This window comes from Phodopus roborovskii, unplaced genomic scaffold (assembly GCF_943737965.1).
Source record: "Phodopus roborovskii unplaced genomic scaffold, PHOROB, whole genome shotgun sequence".
NCBI classification, from domain to species: domain Eukaryota; kingdom Metazoa; phylum Chordata; class Mammalia; order Rodentia; family Cricetidae; genus Phodopus; species Phodopus roborovskii.
Window position 1 is genome coordinate 6,446,143 of NW_026126525.1, and position 18,443 is coordinate 6,464,585.

At 43.2% G+C, this 18,443-nt stretch overlaps 1 protein-coding gene across 1 annotated transcript; it reads left to right on the top strand.

The window, feature by feature from the left end:
* The first annotated feature begins 628 nt into the window (after positions 1–628).
* Positions 629–17,618, top strand: Tmem150c (transmembrane protein 150C). The gene is made up of 6 exons (XM_051198565.1): positions 629–726; positions 3,139–3,192; positions 3,283–3,488; positions 10,770–10,897; positions 13,329–13,506; positions 17,266–17,618. Exons 3-6 carry the CDS (start codon positions 3,467–3,469, stop codon positions 17,472–17,474), a joined length of 537 nt encoding a protein of 178 aa, XP_051054522.1. The 5' UTR covers positions 629–726; positions 3,139–3,192; positions 3,283–3,466; the 3' UTR covers positions 17,475–17,618.
* The last annotated feature ends 825 nt before the right edge of the window (positions 17,619–18,443 follow it).

An 18,443-nucleotide genomic window follows, 5' to 3' on the forward strand; every position in this document is an offset into this window, starting at 1 on the left:
TATCCCTCCATTGCTTTTATCAGAACATTTTGTCACAGTCACAGGAAGTGAAGCTAAGTCGCCCCAAATACCCAGTGTCTGTCATCTCTCTGTGTGCTTGTTGGAGCTAATGCATTGCTTTGCAGCACACTCACCTGGAGAACCTGCTGGAACTGCTCCATAGCACCCCACTAGGGAAGTCAGATTTGTAAAATATCTCTTTTCCCCTGATTTGCTAGCTTTGTTAGTAGCCGTTTGTTTCTAACACTGTCTTCTATAGATTTAGTACATGTAAGTTCCATCAGGCCATATATACTAATAGTCACTCTAAAAGTACCCAGCCCTTCTACACGCCACATCTCAAAATGCTTTGTCTCTTCTTAAACGTATCACTGCGTGTATGAAGCTAAACATTTTCATGAAAACCCTCCCATTGGGTCACAGCTAAGATCAGAAATCTGTAAACTAGTACCAGACAATGATAACTTATTTTGATCCTGGGATTTCCTGCTAAGAAGGTGGCAGTAATAGCAGACTTGAATCATGGTTTTATAAAATACCTGGGTTTTGTTTGTTTGCTATCAGCTGGACTTTCCATCTTGAAAGAGTTGGGTGGATTCTTGCCTTAATTATTAACATCTGTTCCTTTGATTTCAGTGGTACAGGCATGGATGGGAAGAAATGCAGTGTATGGATGTTTCTACCTCTTGTATTCACTTTGTTTACTTCAGCTGGCTTGTGGATAGTGTGAGTATACTTAGTTAATAATTTAAGGATTCTAGTGTAATATAGAGAAAATCCAAGTTTTGGTACTAGGGCATATTTATATAAATGTATTTATGAATAACATAATATATATATATATGTCAAATGGTTAGTTTTTTTAAAATAAACATATATACTAATTCAACTTTACTAAAGCTTCCATTCTTCTCATCCTTTATTACTTAAAGTAAAATAACAAAACTGAATAATAGATTATTTAAAATAGGTAAGTCTGTCTTTAAAATACATGTGGTATCCCTGTGATGGCTAGTGATGAAGACTGGCTTTGTTTGTGTTCTTTTCCTTCCTCTCCCTCTTTCACCCCCTCCCCACCCATCCTCCTTTTAAGGCAAGGTCTTACTATGTAGACTAGGCTGGCCTTGAACTTGCAACAGCTCGCCAGCCTCTGCTTCTGACATGGGGAAATCACAGGCATGTACCACCACAGCCACACGTTCTCATGAAGCTTTTCTTTGTTTGGGGGCCGAGTCTCACCCTATAGGCTGGTGTGAAGCCTGTTCTGGGATGACTGGCTTATACCACCATAATGTGTGTCTTGAAAACTGGCTATATGAGTCCATTTGCAATGTAGTTGTGACAAGACCTGAGGTGTTTATAAAGTAGGTATCATTACACTGAAAGGCCTGGCTTACCACCAAAAACAGGCCCCATAGCTGCTGGTTTCAATCAACATTTGTCTTAAGAAAACTCATGAGGAACAGCTTCAGTGGACTGGGGCTGTAGGTCAGTGAGAGCCCTTGGATAACCATGGGCTCTGTCTTAGCTACTGTTCTATTGCCATGAGAAAACACCATACCCAAGGCAACTTACACAAGAAAGCATTTGATTTGGAGCATCCAGATTCAGAGAGTTAGAGTCCATGATTGCAGAGCAAGGGCATGGAGGCTGGAAGCTGGGAATGCACATCTTCATCTGCAAGCAGGGAGTAGAGAGAATCAGAAGGGATGGTGTGAGTCCTTTCAACCTCACAGGACACATCTCAGTGACAACTTTTTCCAAAAGACCACACCTTCTAAATCTTCCCAAACAGTTCCACCAACCAGGGACCAAGTCTTTATTCTCATTCAAACGACCACAGTGGGGGGGAAGGGGGAGGGTAAAACAGAAAAGGAAAAATGGTAATCACACATTCCTGAGACATTGTATTAAACTTACAATGTTTGTCTCCCACCCCTAGTTTTCAGATGATAATTATCACTGTTAGTTTGGGGTCTCTTTTGAGGGGATTTTTATTGTCCATATGTCTCTTGTGGGTATGAGCACATGAGTGTAGATGCATGCAGAGGCCACAGGCATCAGATTCCCCTGGAGCTGCACACACAGGAGGTTGCGAGCTATCTGACATGGGTGCTGAGTGTTATGAGTACGTTTTTCCTGCCGGTCTGGTCCCACCGCCTTGCCAGCCCCAAATAATACACAGAGACACTGTATTAGTATAATTCTGTTGGCCAGTTACTAGTTTCTTATCGGCTAGCTCTGTCTTAATTATTAACCCATTCCTATTCATCTAAGTACTTCTACATAGTCTTATCTTACTGGAGAGAGGGGCTGGCATTCCCTCTCCATCCTCCATCTTGACTCCTCCCTACTACTTCCTCTCTCCTCCTTGTCTCCTAGTCCTGCCTATCTTGCTTTCCTATTGGCCAACAGTGCTTTATTCATTAACCAATAAGAGAAACATATTTACAGAATGACATCTCCCATCAGCTGAGAACCCAACTTGGGTCCTCTGCAAGAACAGCACACGCTCTTACCTGCTAAGCCACATCTCTGGTCCTGATAATCACAGCATGTGAACTTTACAGCACTGGTGACCTATGGCTAAAGAATTACAGTTGGCAGGGCTGTGGTGATCCACACTATAATCCTAGCACTTGGAAAGCTGAAGCAGGAGAATCATAGGTTTTAGGCCAGCCTGAGCTATGTAACAAATCCCAGGCCAGCCAGTGGTACAATGGGATCCTGTCCCCAAAGAAAAATAAATGTAGTTAAATACCTTTTTCTGTTTTCTGGTAGTTTGTTGGGGGTTTTGAGAGTTTCATGTAGCTCTGGCTGGTCTTACACTCCCTGTGTAGCCAAGGAGCTTCAATTCCTGATCCCACTACCTCCATATCCCAAATACTAGAAATACAGTTGTATGCATGCAAACATGCCTAGCTAAAAAGCATTCTCTTAGTTAGAAAATAATGGATATGGCATATATTCATGATATAGATAAAATAGATATTTAACCTGATTAAAAAGAGAAACAATTCTTAGGGTGTTTTTTTTTTTTGTTTTGTTTTGTTTTGTTTTTTTTGTTTTTTTGTTTTTTGTTTTTTGTTTTTTTGCTTTAAATTTTTGTTTTATAAACTGGCCATTCTTTCTTGCTAGGTACTTTATAGCCGTGGAAGATGACAAAATTTTGCCATTAAATTCAGCTGCAAGGTAAAGTTTACACCTAGAGAATTCACTATTCCCCCATAGAGTTATAGCAACTTTGCCTTAACCTGTGCCTCTGTGTTTTCTGTTATCTAGGAAATCTGGCGCGAAGCATGCCCCGTACATCAGGTAACTTTGATTCTGCCCAACCTGTTGAACTTAAGGAAAGTCCATGTCAGACCCACGAAGTTACAGATTTGAATAGCCAGACTCTAAGGCTACGTCTTTTTCCAGTTTTGCAGGCGACGATCCTCCTGCAAGCTGTGTGTTCAGTCAAGTGATGAACATGGCCGCCTTCCTAGGTAAGATGAGCAGGAACAGTGCTTTGTGGGCTCTGCCACATTTCTGTTTTAAATCCTCCTGAATCCATATCAAAACAGTGGGGGACCTGTGCCGTGCGTGCATGTCGGGTCTGTATGCTGAAGGCCACTCCTTAAGGGTCATTTCCCCCTTGTAAATCCTTCTGCGTCCCCCTGCCTCCTTCCCAGCCCTCTTCCCTTTACCATCTTTATCTGCTGCTTCACACTCAGAACTTTATTTCTTTTGCTGCGTGAGATAATATATTTCACTGTCATAGAATCTTGCTGAGACAGTGATAGGATGCACATGTCTTATTTATTCCTTCCCTGGCGAAGATGGGTGGAGCAGGCTTTCTTTCTGGCAGCCAATCAGCCCCCAGATCATAACATGGTGACTTATTATTAGTTATGAATGCTGGGCCTTACCTTATGTCTGTCCCACTAGCTCTTATAACAGAACTTAACCTGTTTCTCTTCTTCTACCCTTTTGCCTTGGTTTTTTTTTTTTTTTTTTTTTTTTTTTTTTACCTTTCTTTTATTCCTGCTTCCTCCACTTCTGGCTGGATGGCAGCTGCCTGCCTGGCTCTGATATGCCCCACATTTCTCCCTTGTTCTCTCCTTCTCTCTCTTTGTACTTATCCTCTCTGCCCACCAGCCCCACCTCTCCCTCCTCTGCCTAGCTATTGGCCATTCAGCTTTTTATTAGACTAATCAGGTGCATTAGGCAGGCAAGGTGAAACAGCAACACATCTTTACATAATTAAACAGATGCAGCCTAAACAAATGCAACACACCTTTGCCTAGTTAAAGTAATATTCTGCGGCAATGGGGAAGTAGAAGGCTCTGTGATGCATTTTATCTCTGTTAACACTGACCCTAGGATGGCCCCCTCCTGTGTGCTCACGTACATGTCAAGCTGCCATGTGAAAAAGAACGATTTCTTACAGCACCAAACCCTCCTTTAACATCCTGTCCCCCAGGATCTGCAGGTACTTTCAGGGCCCTGCCAGTCCTCTGGAGATGGTGGGATCCAGCCATGCTCTTTTCTCTTATGGAATCTACTTTGTATAGCCTTTCTCCAAGTCAGGCCTTCTGGGTGTCTTGTCAGCTAGCTGTCACTGTTGGCATGCTGTTGGGAGAGGACCAGGGACAGCACAACACCCCCAGGTTTTTGAAGGAACGCTTTTGGTTGGTTGGGGGTTTTGTTTTGTTTTGTACAGTGAGACTTCCATTGCTAGCAGAAGATACAGATAGGACTGCAAAGACAGCTCCAGCTTTTGTTGTCTTTCTCCCCTATATCTGTATAGTTCACTTACACATAGACCCTTCTCTCTCTACTCCAAAACGATTTGTTACTCATACCTAATGTTTGCGTGCCCCCCCATACTTTGAGATAGGGTTTTACGTAGCCCAGGCTGGCCTTAAACTCACTATGTAGCTCAGGATGACCTTGAACTTCTGATCTTCCTGCTTCTATCTTCCAAGTTCTGGGATTGCAGGCATGCACCACCATGCCCAGTTTCTATGGTTCTGGAGATCACATCCAGAGTTTTGGGCATGGTGGGCAAACATTCTACCAATTGACCCCCAGCCTTGTGTATATTATATTATTATTATTTATTATTATTATTACTCCTCCCCCTTCTTCTTGATACAGGATCTAATTTAGCCCAGGCTAACCTTGAATTGATGTAACAGATGACTTTTAAACTCCTGCTCCTCCTGCCTCCATCTCCCAAGCATCGGATTAAAGCCATGTATACTTTTTTAAAGATTTATTTCTAATTTGTGTATATGACTTGTGTCTACATGCATGTATGTACATCACTTGCATGCCTGGAACTCATGGCAGTTATTAGTGGCATCAGATGCCCTGGAACTGGAGCTTCTGACAGTTGTGAGCTACAGGGTGGGTGCTGGAATGAAACCAGGTCCCCTGCAAGAACAGCTTGCTCTTAACTGCTACACCATCTCTCCAGCCACTGGAAGATTGTTGGTTCAGGACGCAATATGGGCAGAATCTCAGTTGGTCCAAAAAACTCAAACCATGAAAAACACGAAGAACACGCTGAGAGAGGGAGTCTGCAGTTCACAAAGGTTTTCCCTGGGGTAAAATGTTCTTTTGTCAATGCCTTTTCCTGCCCAGGTGTCACCTAACCTAGAAGTGTCTGCCCACAAGCACCAGGTCACATGCTGGGTCACTGGCTCCTTAAAGCAGCCTTTCCTTACGGCCCTTGACCACGAGGTTTGCATATCCCAGGTGGTCACAGTGCTTAAGGACACAGCTCTCAGCAGAAAGTACCTATGTGTGACCAGTTAGTCTTCCCAGCCTTCAGCCTCATAACTGCCAGCTTTACACCCCTTTCCCCTTCTCTTGACACGTGCTCTTCTAAAAACACCCAAGCCAGGCATGGTGGCACATGCCTTTAAACCCAAACATCTGAAGGCAGAGGCAGATGGATATCTGAATTCAAGGTCAGCCTGGGCTACATGGAAAGTCTCTGCCTACAAATAAGTAATAAATAAATAAACAAATGCCCAGTAAATTCACTCATACCATGGCCTAAGTGGCTACCTACAAATTCTTTCAGTTAACAGAGAACAAAGCCCCAAGAGGGAACTGGGATTGCAGGGCTGGGGCCTTCCACAGACCCTCCTTGATCACGGCGCACAGGCCTACAGGCTGACAACCTCTGCGGTGAGCATCATCCCCTAGGGCCCAACACAGCCGTTAATAGCTGTGATGTCTACCCCAGAGCCATGGCTGAGTACTCTCCAGACACTGCTTCATTTTATCACACACACAGGAGCCCGCCTTCATGCGGACGCTGTCACAGACTGTCCTCCATTGGGCTGTAAAGAAACCAGTGAGCATGCTGCAAGCTACGCGTTGTCTTCCTTTGCATTCTATGGTCGAATTGATATTTCCCAGTAGTCTTAAGTATAGATAGGATCTAAAAATGGCCAGTTTGCACACCTCACAAGTCACGCCGTCACGCACGAAGCCCGTGATTAACCAATTGTAAAAGCATGTGCAGATACCAGCAGTACAAGTGAAACCCCTCTTCCAAGTGACATCCATCACCATCTGATTCTCTCGCTCTCCCCGCTCCACCAAGAAGCAATTAAGCTTGTGCCAGCTTCTGCTGGAAGGCACTGCAGCAACCAATGCTCAGTCTTTATTATCTCTCATCATGTTTGATGCCATCTGGTAGACACAAAACTGATTAAGATGAGTGTTCAGTGAGAGCAAAACAGCAATTACTTATTTATCAACTCCGGGAGTGGAAAAGAATCCATTTCTTACTAAAGATTATTGCTATATATGGAGGGCGCTTTCTCCTCCCCAGGCCGGTCCCTGATAGACCTCAGGCTTTACGCTCTCCAACTGCCTTTAAAAATAGTCTTTGCTGCTTACTAGTCACTGTTTTTGACAGCGGTATAAAGTGTAATTTATAGTCTAAAAAAGAGGGTCCATGCGGTGCTTATTAAGATTAGCAAAGATCTTTTATCTTTTTGACAGGCTAATCAAAGAGTAAATGCTGGGTCATTTTCTTCACAGAATTAGCTGCGTTCTTTGTCCTAAATGTACACTTTCCTCTCCACTAGGGGGGAGGGGGAAGAACCCAAGACTAATGTGTCTGTCTAAAGGAATGTCTTTCCCCCTGGCCTGGGGAGGCTGTGAGGGTGAAGGTAATTGCTACGTGTTTTCAGATACCTAATGTGGCCGCCTGCCTCCTTCTGCCAAAGCGTGCTCCCTGTCTTGCTTTATTGCAGCCTTAAGTAGGAATCACTGATACATAGACAGCAAAGCCAGCAAAGTGAAACAAATAGAAGTTGGTCCAGTGTGGCGCCGACTCAGGGCTGCCGTGGGGAGATGCCATTCTGAGTTTCTGACTTGGAAACTCAAATCAGCTTTTAAATATTTCATTTTTAAAAGTCAGCTATGTTTCTATTTGTGTTCTTTTAAAAATACAGAAGAAAATTAGATAGGGACACCCAGCTAACAACAACAAACTTATAGAGACTAAATATAGCAAAGGAGTAGATTTTAAAGTTCTTTTTTTAAGCCTGGCATGGTGGCACATGCCTTTAATCCCAGCACTAAGGAGGCAGAGGCAGGTGGATCTCTGTGAGTTCAAGGCCAGCCTGGTCTACAGAGTGAGTTCCAGGACAGACAATGCTACACACAGAGAAAACCTGTCTTGAAAAAAAAAAAAAAAAACAAATGAACAAAAAACCCAAAAAACAAAATAAAAGGTCTTTTTCTAAAACTGTTGATAAAAGAATATAAGTTTATTACATCTTTCTGAGGGGATTGGTGTTTGCTGGGGAGACAATATGCACAAGTTATAACAGGTGTGACGGTCAGCTGTCAACTTGTAAAAGTTAGTTTTCTCCTGAGATGTGAGTCCTGCGGATTGAACTCAGGTTGCCAGGTTTGCACAAAAATAGTAATTTTCTAAAGTTTTAAAATATATCTGTTGGCCAGAAAGTAGCTGTGGTGAGAATAGGTCTGCATATGTCATATGAAGATTGAAATTGTCATATTCCTAGAAGTTACTTTTATGAAGTTAAAACTTGATCACTCTTTGGTGAAAATTGATCTTTTTAACAGATAATTTTTGACTGGAGGCAGATTCAGTTTGTAAATTCCTATAAAGTCAAATTTTCATTAATTCCATCTTTCTAACTAGAATTCATATTAAAGGGAGAGACTGTCTCTTGCCTGGTTAGTATAGGGTTGGTGGATTAAAAGAGCAAAGCCTGGTGTTTGAAATATAACTGTTGAAACTGGGTGAAATTATTATATTCAAATAGGTTTCTGTTCATGAGAAAGTGGCTTCTCACCCATATTCCAAATAGGAAGACACTGCTTTCAGGAGATGAGCAAGCCCATGCCTCTTGGTAAGACATGCATAGTGCCTAGAGTACCTCAAACCCTCCCTGCAGCAGGGGGGGTCACAGACTGTCAGGTGAGTCTGTGTGAGGACCCATACTGGGGTCTGGCTTTAGGGTGTAGGCTAAAGTTCTGCACACCATGTCCCACAAATTTAAATGCCCAGCAGAGGGTTCCCAGGGAAATACTTTTCACTAGTTGTCTTTTAAAACTATCAAATGTAATTGGTATGTTTGTGTTTTGTCCTGCCATGGCATCATACAGTGTTAGTTAGCAAATGTTTGTACGAGGTCCTGCGTTGAGCCCCTCAGTCCTCATATATGGCTTCCTTATTATCTCTCCCTGAAATTAACACTCTCACATCTTCTTATGTTTGTAGCCTAAAAACGAATACAGCATCATGCTTATTCTCATCCCAAGGATACAGATGTAATTAATAGACTCCTGGTGCAACTCCAGTGATATTGGTTGGAGAACTCCTGTCAACTTAGTTATTATCTGATCAGTTATAGTCCCTGGCTGGAACATGTACCGAAAGCTATATCCAGATGAATACTTTGCAGTTTTGTAAATCATGGTTTATCCATATTTTGATTACAGAAATTCAGACTTGAATCATGTTTTATTCCCATTACTGGGAATGGGGATGAGCCAGAGGTACTCATAGCTTGACACAGTGAAGTCTAGCAACCTGAGAAATGCAAACATGTGGATGACTTTTCTCTATTAATGGCTAGAGAGATGAAGGCCTGGAGCAAAGGTTAAACCTTAGTAAATAATTTCCAATTTAATTGCTATATCAATAGGGGAATTTCATCTTTCCTTCTGAAATATAACATCAAAATAGTCTTAGGAAGTCATTACTACAATCCCTTATATGTAGATATGATTTAAATTAATTGCCAATTGTCTTCCATCATTTATAGACTATACATGTATACATACACACACATAAGAGACTGTCTCTGCACTAAGTAATAAAAGGTGATTTTTAGGTCAGTGGCTTGAGTGCAGACTGTCCCCAAGGCCTCTATTAGAAGGGGTGTTTGAAATCTAACTTCCCCATTCTGCCTTCATATGCTCAGTTCACTTTTTAAAAGTGTCCCTTTAAAAATGAGTGATTCATATCATTTGAAAGAATTGAGTTTTTAAAAATGAGTGACTAATATCATTTGAAAGAATAGAGTTTTTAAAAATGAGTGACTAGTATCATTTGAAAGAATTGAGTTTTTAAAATGAGTGACTAATATCATTTGAAAGAATTGAGTTTTTAAAAATGAGTGACTAATGTCATTTGAAAGAATTGAGTTTTTAAAAATGCGTGACTAATGTCATTTGAAAGAATTGAGTTTTAGTGGATACGGTTTGTCCAGATGTGGCAGCCTTGCCCTCATTCCTGTGCCTTCTGCCCTTTCCGTCCTAACCCTGCTCTAAGCTGAAGGAGACTGGCCAGCGAGCCCCCCCCCCCCACCGCCATGTTCTTTGTCCTGGTGTTCTTTGTTTGGTACGGTGCCTCTGCGATGCTCCCCCAGGTCAGCCTGTTCTTTGCCAGTCTTGCTCTGAGAGCCCGAGAACAGCCCTGTCAACAATGCTGCCACCCTTGTACACTGCTGGAAGGGCCACATTCGGCCTGGCTGTGGAACATCCCCTGGCTCCCCAAAAGTTACGAATAGTAAGGCATCTGAAAGGTCTAAGCATTGAATGAAAAGCTTCTTTGAAAGTTGTCTGTCTGTCAAGAACTACAAGTAACTGAGGCATTCTGACAGTGGGAAAATAGTCTTCACCAGGGAAGAGCACATTACTTGATTATCCAATACCAAATGGTCAGCCTTGAAAACATGCCTGCAAATAGCAGTTACAGACCAAGCTGTTTGTATTTATGTGTTTAGGAATGTGCGCGTGCGCGCGCGCATGCGCGCGCGCATGCGCGCGCGCGCGCAAACATATATGTATCTAACAACAATTAATGAAGAAAGGAAGCCATGAGTTTGGAAGATAGCAAGTAGGTGTGCATGGGAGCGTTTGGAGGGAGGAAAGGGAAGGAGAAAATGACATAATTACATTATAATCTCAAAATAAAATCAAAGAAATAATAAAGAAAACTTTTCTGTGGTGAGATTTAAACTCTGCTGTGAAGACACATGCATGGTGGCACACGCCTGTAATCCCAGCTCTCGGGGAGGTGAAGGGAGCAGGTTCCTGAGTTTGAACCTGGACTGCATACTAAGTTTCCAGGCCACCAGCCTGAGCCTTGTCTCAGAAAAGGTTTTCAAAGGGTCTTTTTTTTTTTTTTTTTTTTTTTTTCCACATTATGGCTTTAGACTTCTGCCTTAGTCTAGGTGTGTGGTTTACATTCTTTAATTTTAAGGTTTGTTTTATTCTAGCCCTGGTGGTAGCTATTCTGCGCTTCATCCAGCTGAAACCAAAGGTTTTAAACCCATGGCTGAATATTAGCGGATTGGTGGCGCTGTGTCTGGCTTCCTTTGGAATGACCTTACTTGGTAATTTCCAGGTACTTCCTCTGGCTTTTTCCCCTCCTTCTCATGCTGGTAAGATTATTCACTTGTAGGTTGTGGCAGCCTAAGGTCTCCATGTGACCCATATAATTCCGTGTGAACTTGAGAAACAAGTTTGCACTTTGATTCTGCATCTGTTATCTTCAGGGTCTCTGCACCCGCGCCTCTTCCCTCGCCAGTGCTAACTGCAGATGCAGATGACTGATGAGCAGGGGAGGTATCCTAGAACAGCTGTGTATTTCCAAAGAGGGTGCTTTACAGAGTGTTTCACACTTGTCTTCATTATAAATCATATTGCAGTGTGCTTCTAGAAAATTACTAAGATCACTGCCTCTTGATAATTAAACACAGACTGGCCGTATTTGGTGTAAGCACACATTTCAGAATAGCAAGTTCCCATGAATTCAGGATGGGAAGCCCAGAATTTCTCCAGAACCCCTCACTCATCCTCAGAACTCAGAAGCCCTCAAGCACAGCTGGAAGAGAGATTTCCTTGCCAGTACTGCGGCATCTTCCCCTTGTTCTGAATGGCTTTATTTATTCTACAGTTGGCTGATCCCCTGCCTCCATTCACTCCGCACTGTAGTCCACCCTTCATCGCTACAAACCTCTCTTGTGAGCAAATGAGAGAGATATCTGGTCCTCCCCTCTGATCTGCTGAATGAACTCTAAATGATATAGGCACTCAAGGCCCTCAGCATTCTAGCAAACACAGTCATGTTCTCACCAAAACACACTCATGGGCTTTCCATGGCTCTGTCTCCTTCTCCTTCTGACCCTCACTCTTACTGATTCATTAAACCAGGACCGTCTGATCCTCAAGACCTCAACCTTGGCACACAGTAGCAACTAATTTTTTTTTTTTTTTTTTTGGCATTATGAGTTGTTTGGCATTCCCACTCTGTATCAAGCTGAATGAGCATTGCCTAGGATAACAGATGGACAACAGCATATCTGTTGAGATTGTTGCTGAGATCTTGGTGGTGACTGGTGCTGTGCTGAGCTGCCTGTCAGTACTACAGATGTGGGCATAACTTAAAGTAAATAGCACTCGCCCCACCAGGGCCCTGAGCACTGAAGAGTAGCCGAGAGCGAGTTTCATCCTAAAGTCCCAGAAGAATCCCAGAAATGGTGGTCTTGAAGAATGACAGAATCTAAAGGTATGAACAATAACACTGGATACGAAGAACCATCGCTGGAGTATCTACAATAATCAACCACCTGGAGCTTGGCATAAGAAACATTTCGATAGCTGCCTCGTTTTATAAACTTATAAAAGTTTGAACCATATGATGGTGTTACCTATTTTAAAATCAGGTAAAGATACTGACAGTAAATGAAATGGGCTGCATTTGACATGAGAAATGGATTTCCTGGAAGTGAAATTTAACTTGAGAAATCATTATTTTAAGTAAAATTTGAAAATATACCTTTTGAAATATGAGGGGAAAGTGTCTTCCTAGCGGGGGGAGGGGGGTTAGGGAGCGCTACAACACAAAAAATAGAAAAATTATAAGGGAAAAGTGATATTGGTTTGATTGAATACTATGGCAACACTGTCAAACTGTCAAACACCTGAGGTTACTGTAGAGTTCTAAAGCAATTATTTCACCGTAGTTTAAAAGCTGTCTCTTCAGTGGCTCTTTTTTTTTTTTTTTTTTTTTTATGTGCACTTAAAATGCAGATAATTTCAAATGGTGTTTTCAGTGATGGGCGCCTTTTGTAAAGTAGCTAGGTAATGATTCACAGAGCTCATTACATCTCTTAACAACCAACTGAAATAACCCAAAGGAGTCCCAGTGTCCGACTCCACGGATGCCCTGAGGATGGGTCTTCAGCACAGCCGTTCTTTAATGGCCGGTGGACCTGGCTGACACTCGGAGCCTGCAGATTTCTTTATTACTATAGGAAAACAAAACCCAGAGAACTCCTGTCAACGCTGAGTAGGTTGAGTCCCACAGACAGGACAACTGTTCCAAGGGGTGTCACTGTGTGCCCGCCAAGTGTTCTCGTGCCAGGACTGGCAATTCCCAGTAAGTGCACAGTCACACCCATCCTGCTCCTTCGATCAGCCTTGGGAAGCAGAGTCTGGGATGTGTGCCCATAGAAACTTGACATTTCCTTTTTTGTGTAATTTTCCTGCTTCTTAATTTCCTTTCCTTAAAAGCTTTTTCTGGAAAATTAATTCAGGAAGCGGATCCCATCCTCTGCTTGTTTTTAAGTTTGGGGAAACCTGTCTCTTTTTCTCCCCCTCTGTGGTTTTTCACCATTTGAGAACCAACACAGAGTCAGTAGAGATGAAAAAGTCAAATTTTTCCAAGCTCTCTGGCCTCACTGTCTAGAAGTTCTTTTCCTATCTTTCCCTCATATTTTCATCTGCCAACACGTTTTCAAAATGAGCCTCCACGTAGCTTCTCTTTTCCCCAGCTCACAAATGATGAAGAAATCCATAACGTGGGGACATCCTTGACCTTTGGGTTTGGCACACTGACCTGCTGGATACAGGCTGCACTGACACTCAAAGTCAACATCAAGAATGAAGGGCGGAGAGTTGGAATTCCACGAGTCATCCTGTCAGCTGTTATCACTCTCTGTGTAGTCCTGTGTATCCTTTGAAGGCTCTTTGCCAGGGACAGTAGAACACAGGTAAGTTTTATATGTAGAAGAAGAGACCATTGCCCTCCCTGGTATGTAGAAAAACTGTCAGATCAGAGTGTCAGACCAAAATGTCATAATGAACCCAATACTTTGTATGCTAGCTTTAAAAATGAATAGCCAGGAGCTAAGAGATGACTCGGTAGTCAAGAGCACTGGCTGCTCTTACAGAGGACTGGAGTTTGAACCCCAGCACCCACATGATGGCTCACAACTGTCTGTAACTCCAGATAGAGGGGATCCAACATCCGCTTCTGGCCTCCTCAGACACTGAGCACACTAGGGGTACACATACACACTTGTAGACAAAGCACTCATACACAAAAAAAATCTTTTTAAAAATGAATAAATTAAAACTAATAGTCAGGGATGGTGGAGCATAAGTGTAATCCCAGAACCTGGGAGGTGCAGGCAAGAGAGTTGGGAGTCTAAGATCATCCCTGACTACATGGTGAGTTCAGGGCTACATTGACTATGCCAAACCCTGTCTCAAAAATAAATAATAACTTAAAATTGATTTTTAAAAAACTGTAAAATCAGATGTTTATGCCAAGGAGAGACGGGAAACTAAAATGGAAGCAGATTCTGCCATCTGAAGATTATTTCAGCCTATGGGAAAGGTGTCATCATGTATTCGGTCTCCCACCATATAATGTCTCCATTTATGAAAACCATGGCGCAAGAAGTCCAGAACAGTGTGGGATTTTTCTCAACCACTGTTCCCTGGGGCAGACAGGACTTTTCCTGTCTCTTGTCTTCTGTCTGTCTGTCTGTCTGTCTCTTTACCTCTTTGCTCTTTCCTTCCCTTATTTTGTTATCTCCCCCTCAATAAAACTTTCAATATGGAAAAAATTCATCTATGACTTTAAGTCCTATTAGGATTAGGTCATTTATTATCCTTAAAATGAATTTCAAGGGACAAATGTTCATCTTTCAGGACTATAAATTTTACTGGAGAACAAATTCAGGAACTAGATCACCTACAGTGTGTGGTTTTCCTGACTAAATACTTGAGGCTTTGGGGTGCTGTTCATGTCCTTTTCTCCCCTTGGAGTTTGAAGCAATGGAGAAGAAGAGCGGGGTGAAACTCAGCTTTTATTCCTAGTAAACTGGGGAAGAACGGCCCAGGCCATCCACACCTCACCTGCCCATCAACCAGCAGAAGAAAGGAAAGCCCCCTTAAACCCCAGACAAGCCCCACTGCTGGCTAGGGCAGGGTTCAGTGATAACCACCAGTAAACTGGCCCAGGAGAAGTTGCCAGTTCCCATCTGTGTTGGTCCCTTTTCTGTTGGCTATGATAAAGTACCCTGACCAGAAGCAACTTAGAAGATGACAGGGTTTGTTTTAGCTTACAGATCCAGAGGGTTAGTGTTCATCATGATGGGAAAAGCATGGCAATAGATAGGGAAAGCAAGATGGCTGGATCAGGAAGCTGGCTGTTCACATTTTCACCCATACACAGGAAACAGAAAGGCCTTCAAAGCCTGCACTCAGTAACATACTTCCCGCAGCAAGACTGCATCTTCTAAGAGTTCTGTAACCTTCCCAAATGTAGCCACCAACTGGGGGTGGACTTTTCCGGTACATGAGCCTGTGGTTGGCGTTTCTCATTCAAGCCACCACCCCACTGTCAGTTACCCAGTGCACAAAGCAGATGAAGGGAGAATCCGCCTTTATTCCTAGTATAGATCAGCGTGGCTCAGGCTGATCTATACCCTGCGGTACCCACATTTACTCACAGGTTCTCCTGAAGAACCAGAAGAGGGAGTCACGATTCCTAAGTGGTCAAGTCCAGCTAACAGTTACATGCCTCGGTGATAGTAACCACCAGCATGTGCTGGGCATTTATTATATCTCGCCATCACTGTAAGCACTTGAAATGCATTGATTCTTTTAATCACAGGCTGAGATTCGAAGGTAGGTTAATTTGTCCAGAATGACAAAGACTGTAGCAACCTGATAAAATATGATCAAAGAAGTCAAAGCTGCCATTTCCCCCGTGAGTTAACGGGGAGGCACTGGTGATACTTTCTGTCCTCAGTCAGAAGAAGGTGCACAGACTTACAGTGACTCTGGGCTGACAGCCCTTGGCTCTGATCCTGTTGGATCTGAACGCTTGGAAGTGTTAGTATCTGGGTTTCCTGGATCCAGGCTCAGTTAAGGGACCAAAGTTTGCCTGATGTAAACACTTACCTGTTCTTTATTCTGAGTCTCTAGAGATTTTAGGTCTGTAATTTAAAGATGGAACACAGACACAAGTTCTCAGATGTCTAGGGATGTATCTGATTTTTCTGAATGTTTTGGTTTTTAGAGTCTTCAGAGTTCACTAAAACGCTGTGAGCTTTTTGCTCTTAGCTCCTATGTTTCCATGTACAGGATCACATGTATGTGCATACACATTACATGTGTTACATATGTGCATTTCTTTTATGTAGGTGTACATATATTTAGGAATAGGACTATTGATTTTTATTAGTATTTGTGATTATTTGGGGGTTTTATGTTTATTTGATTTGTGTGCCTGTTTGCCTGCACATACATGCACCATGTTTGTGTCCGGTTTCTTTGGAGCTCAGAAGACAGAGTCATCCCCTGGTATTAGAGTTGTGGATGGGTCTGCACCATCATGTGGGTGCTGGAAACTGAGTATCATAATTGGCTTATTGAGGCTGGAAAGACGGCTCAGTGGCTAAGAGCAGAGGACTGACCTGGGTTCAGTGGTGGCTCACAACTATTCATAACTCCAGTTCCTGAGGCTACATGCACACCAGGTAAAATGCATACTTCTTCACATATAAAATAAAATAAATCCATTTAGTTTCAAAATTAAAAAGATAGCAGGCTTCGTTGTGGCATTTGATGTATACATAATGTGTTTTGCTCATTTTAACCCCTTTTTAGCCCTTTGTCCCTTCCTACTATTGTGAACCTTTTGTTTTGAGACAGATTTTTATACAGTTCAGGATGACCTCAAACTCACTGTATAGACATTATCCATGAAGCCTGATTTCTCCTGCCTCTGCTCCCCAAATGCTGGGGTTATAGGCATACACCACTCACTGTATAGATAGGGAAACCAGATGCTGTGATTACAGGCATACACCACTCACTGTATAGATAAAGAAACCAGATTCTGGGGTTACAGGCATACACCATCACACCGGGTTCATTAAGGCTTTTTAAGTTGCTTTTCTACATTTGGTCATGAGTGAGACTATCCTATACAGTACAGCCTAAAAGAAGAACAAAAGGTCACATTAGCATTGTGACACAGACACTGTTGTGTGGAAGGAAGTAGCTGTGATCTGAAATGTTCAGCAGAGTAGCAGTCCAGTTGCTGCTCACATTTAAGCAGGCAGGTGTAGAGTTCAGTAGCTGATGCATGGCCAAGGTGTTCATGTAAATCCACCAATTCACACCTGTGCGAGAAAGACTTTAGGAAAGTTACCTACTTGTCCTCAGTATCTTGATTGTCTCTAAAACTGTCAGTAATGATGGGATTGAATGGCTAGAAGGCATTATCTGTGAAAACATCTAGAAATATATCCACCATGGCACACAGCTCAATAACAATATCTGATAATGCATGCAAATACCAGGTCCCAGCTAGCCATTGTCAAGTTACTCTTGAGCGTGGCCCTGGCTACCAGCTTTGTCAGTGATGGGGAGACTGACGTTTGATTACCTTCCTTGACCACTGCTCCCCAGACTTCATCCTCATGGCCCAAGATATCCACATGTACGCAGCCAGGGTCCAGTGGGGCCTGGTCATGTGCTTCCTGTCCTACTTCGGCACGCTGGCTGTGGAGTTCCGGCACTACCGCTATGAGATTGTGTGCTCCGAGTACCAGGAGAACTTCCTGAGCTTCTCAGAGAGCCTGTCAGAAGCGTCTGAATATCAAACCGACCAGGTGTAACCCATCAGGTTGTCCTTGGGGATGTGGTGGGTGTGGCAACGGGGGAGGGGCCAGGAGGATACACTCACGGGACTTGACACATCACCTCATAACACGTTTCACACACACGGACACATATTCGTGGCCACATATTCGTGGCCACATTTGCCAAAAGAGCTTTTCAGGGCGGGTTATTTCTTTTATGAACAACCACAACCCTCATGTGTGGAAATACACGCTGTCGCACTGAACACGTATGCACGACAGAGCCAGGAGCTTGTGCATGATCACCTCCCTGTCCCACCCTCCCAGTATGCTTGCCCTTCTCATCATCCTCACGTTTCGAACCTGGCATCTTCCTCCAGCGGGGCAAGGCAGGCTGAATGTAACATACAAACGATAACTCCCTAAGATGCCTTCGGGTCCGAAGGGCCTGGAGTGAACTCGAAGGGAGCTGTGACTCTGGTACCAATATTCTTGAGTGGACATCAGAGTAGCATCTGTTGGGATGCACATTGTACTGAAGCGGTGGCTGTAGCCTGTGAGAGGCATGGGTGTGGCGTTCCTGCCAAGCTGCCTCCACCACTGTTCAGCGGTTGGTTTCGTGGCTTCAGGGAGTGGGAGAGAGGCCCACCATCAGTGTTTGGACTTGACTCACTCTGCCTGAGAAAGATCTCCAAATGTGAATGATCACAGGGATGGTCTGCCATGTATGGCACAAGAGACAGCTGAGAGGGCACAGTATAGTTTTTGCTTCTATGCTGTGTTGTGCACAATTCTGGTTTTGTAGCTCACGGCTTGCCTTTTTCTTTTTTTAATGCAACTCTCATGGGTGTCTGTAGGCCTCACGGACAAAGATGTGGACCAAAGGCAAGAACCTAGTTTTGGATTCAATTATGACAGGGAGTGATACCTGCAGGCTTATTTTGTGTTTGAAGAAAAACAAAAAGATTCTCAAAGAACAGAGAAATCTACATGGGGGTGGGGTTG

What these genes read in the sequence shown, in the direction of transcription:
- Tmem150c (XM_051198565.1), top strand. Translation starts at nt 3,467, where the DNA reads ATGAACATGGCCGCCTTCCTAG. An exon ending in CCTTACTTGGTAATTTCCAG is followed by an intron (nt 10,898 to 13,328) that starts GTACTTCCTCTG and finishes TCTTTTCCCCAG; the next exon opens with CTCACAAATGATGAAGAAAT. An exon ending in CACTCTCTGTGTAGTCCTGT is followed by an intron (nt 13,507 to 17,265) that starts GTATCCTTTGAA and finishes ACTGCTCCCCAG; the next exon opens with ACTTCATCCTCATGGCCCAA.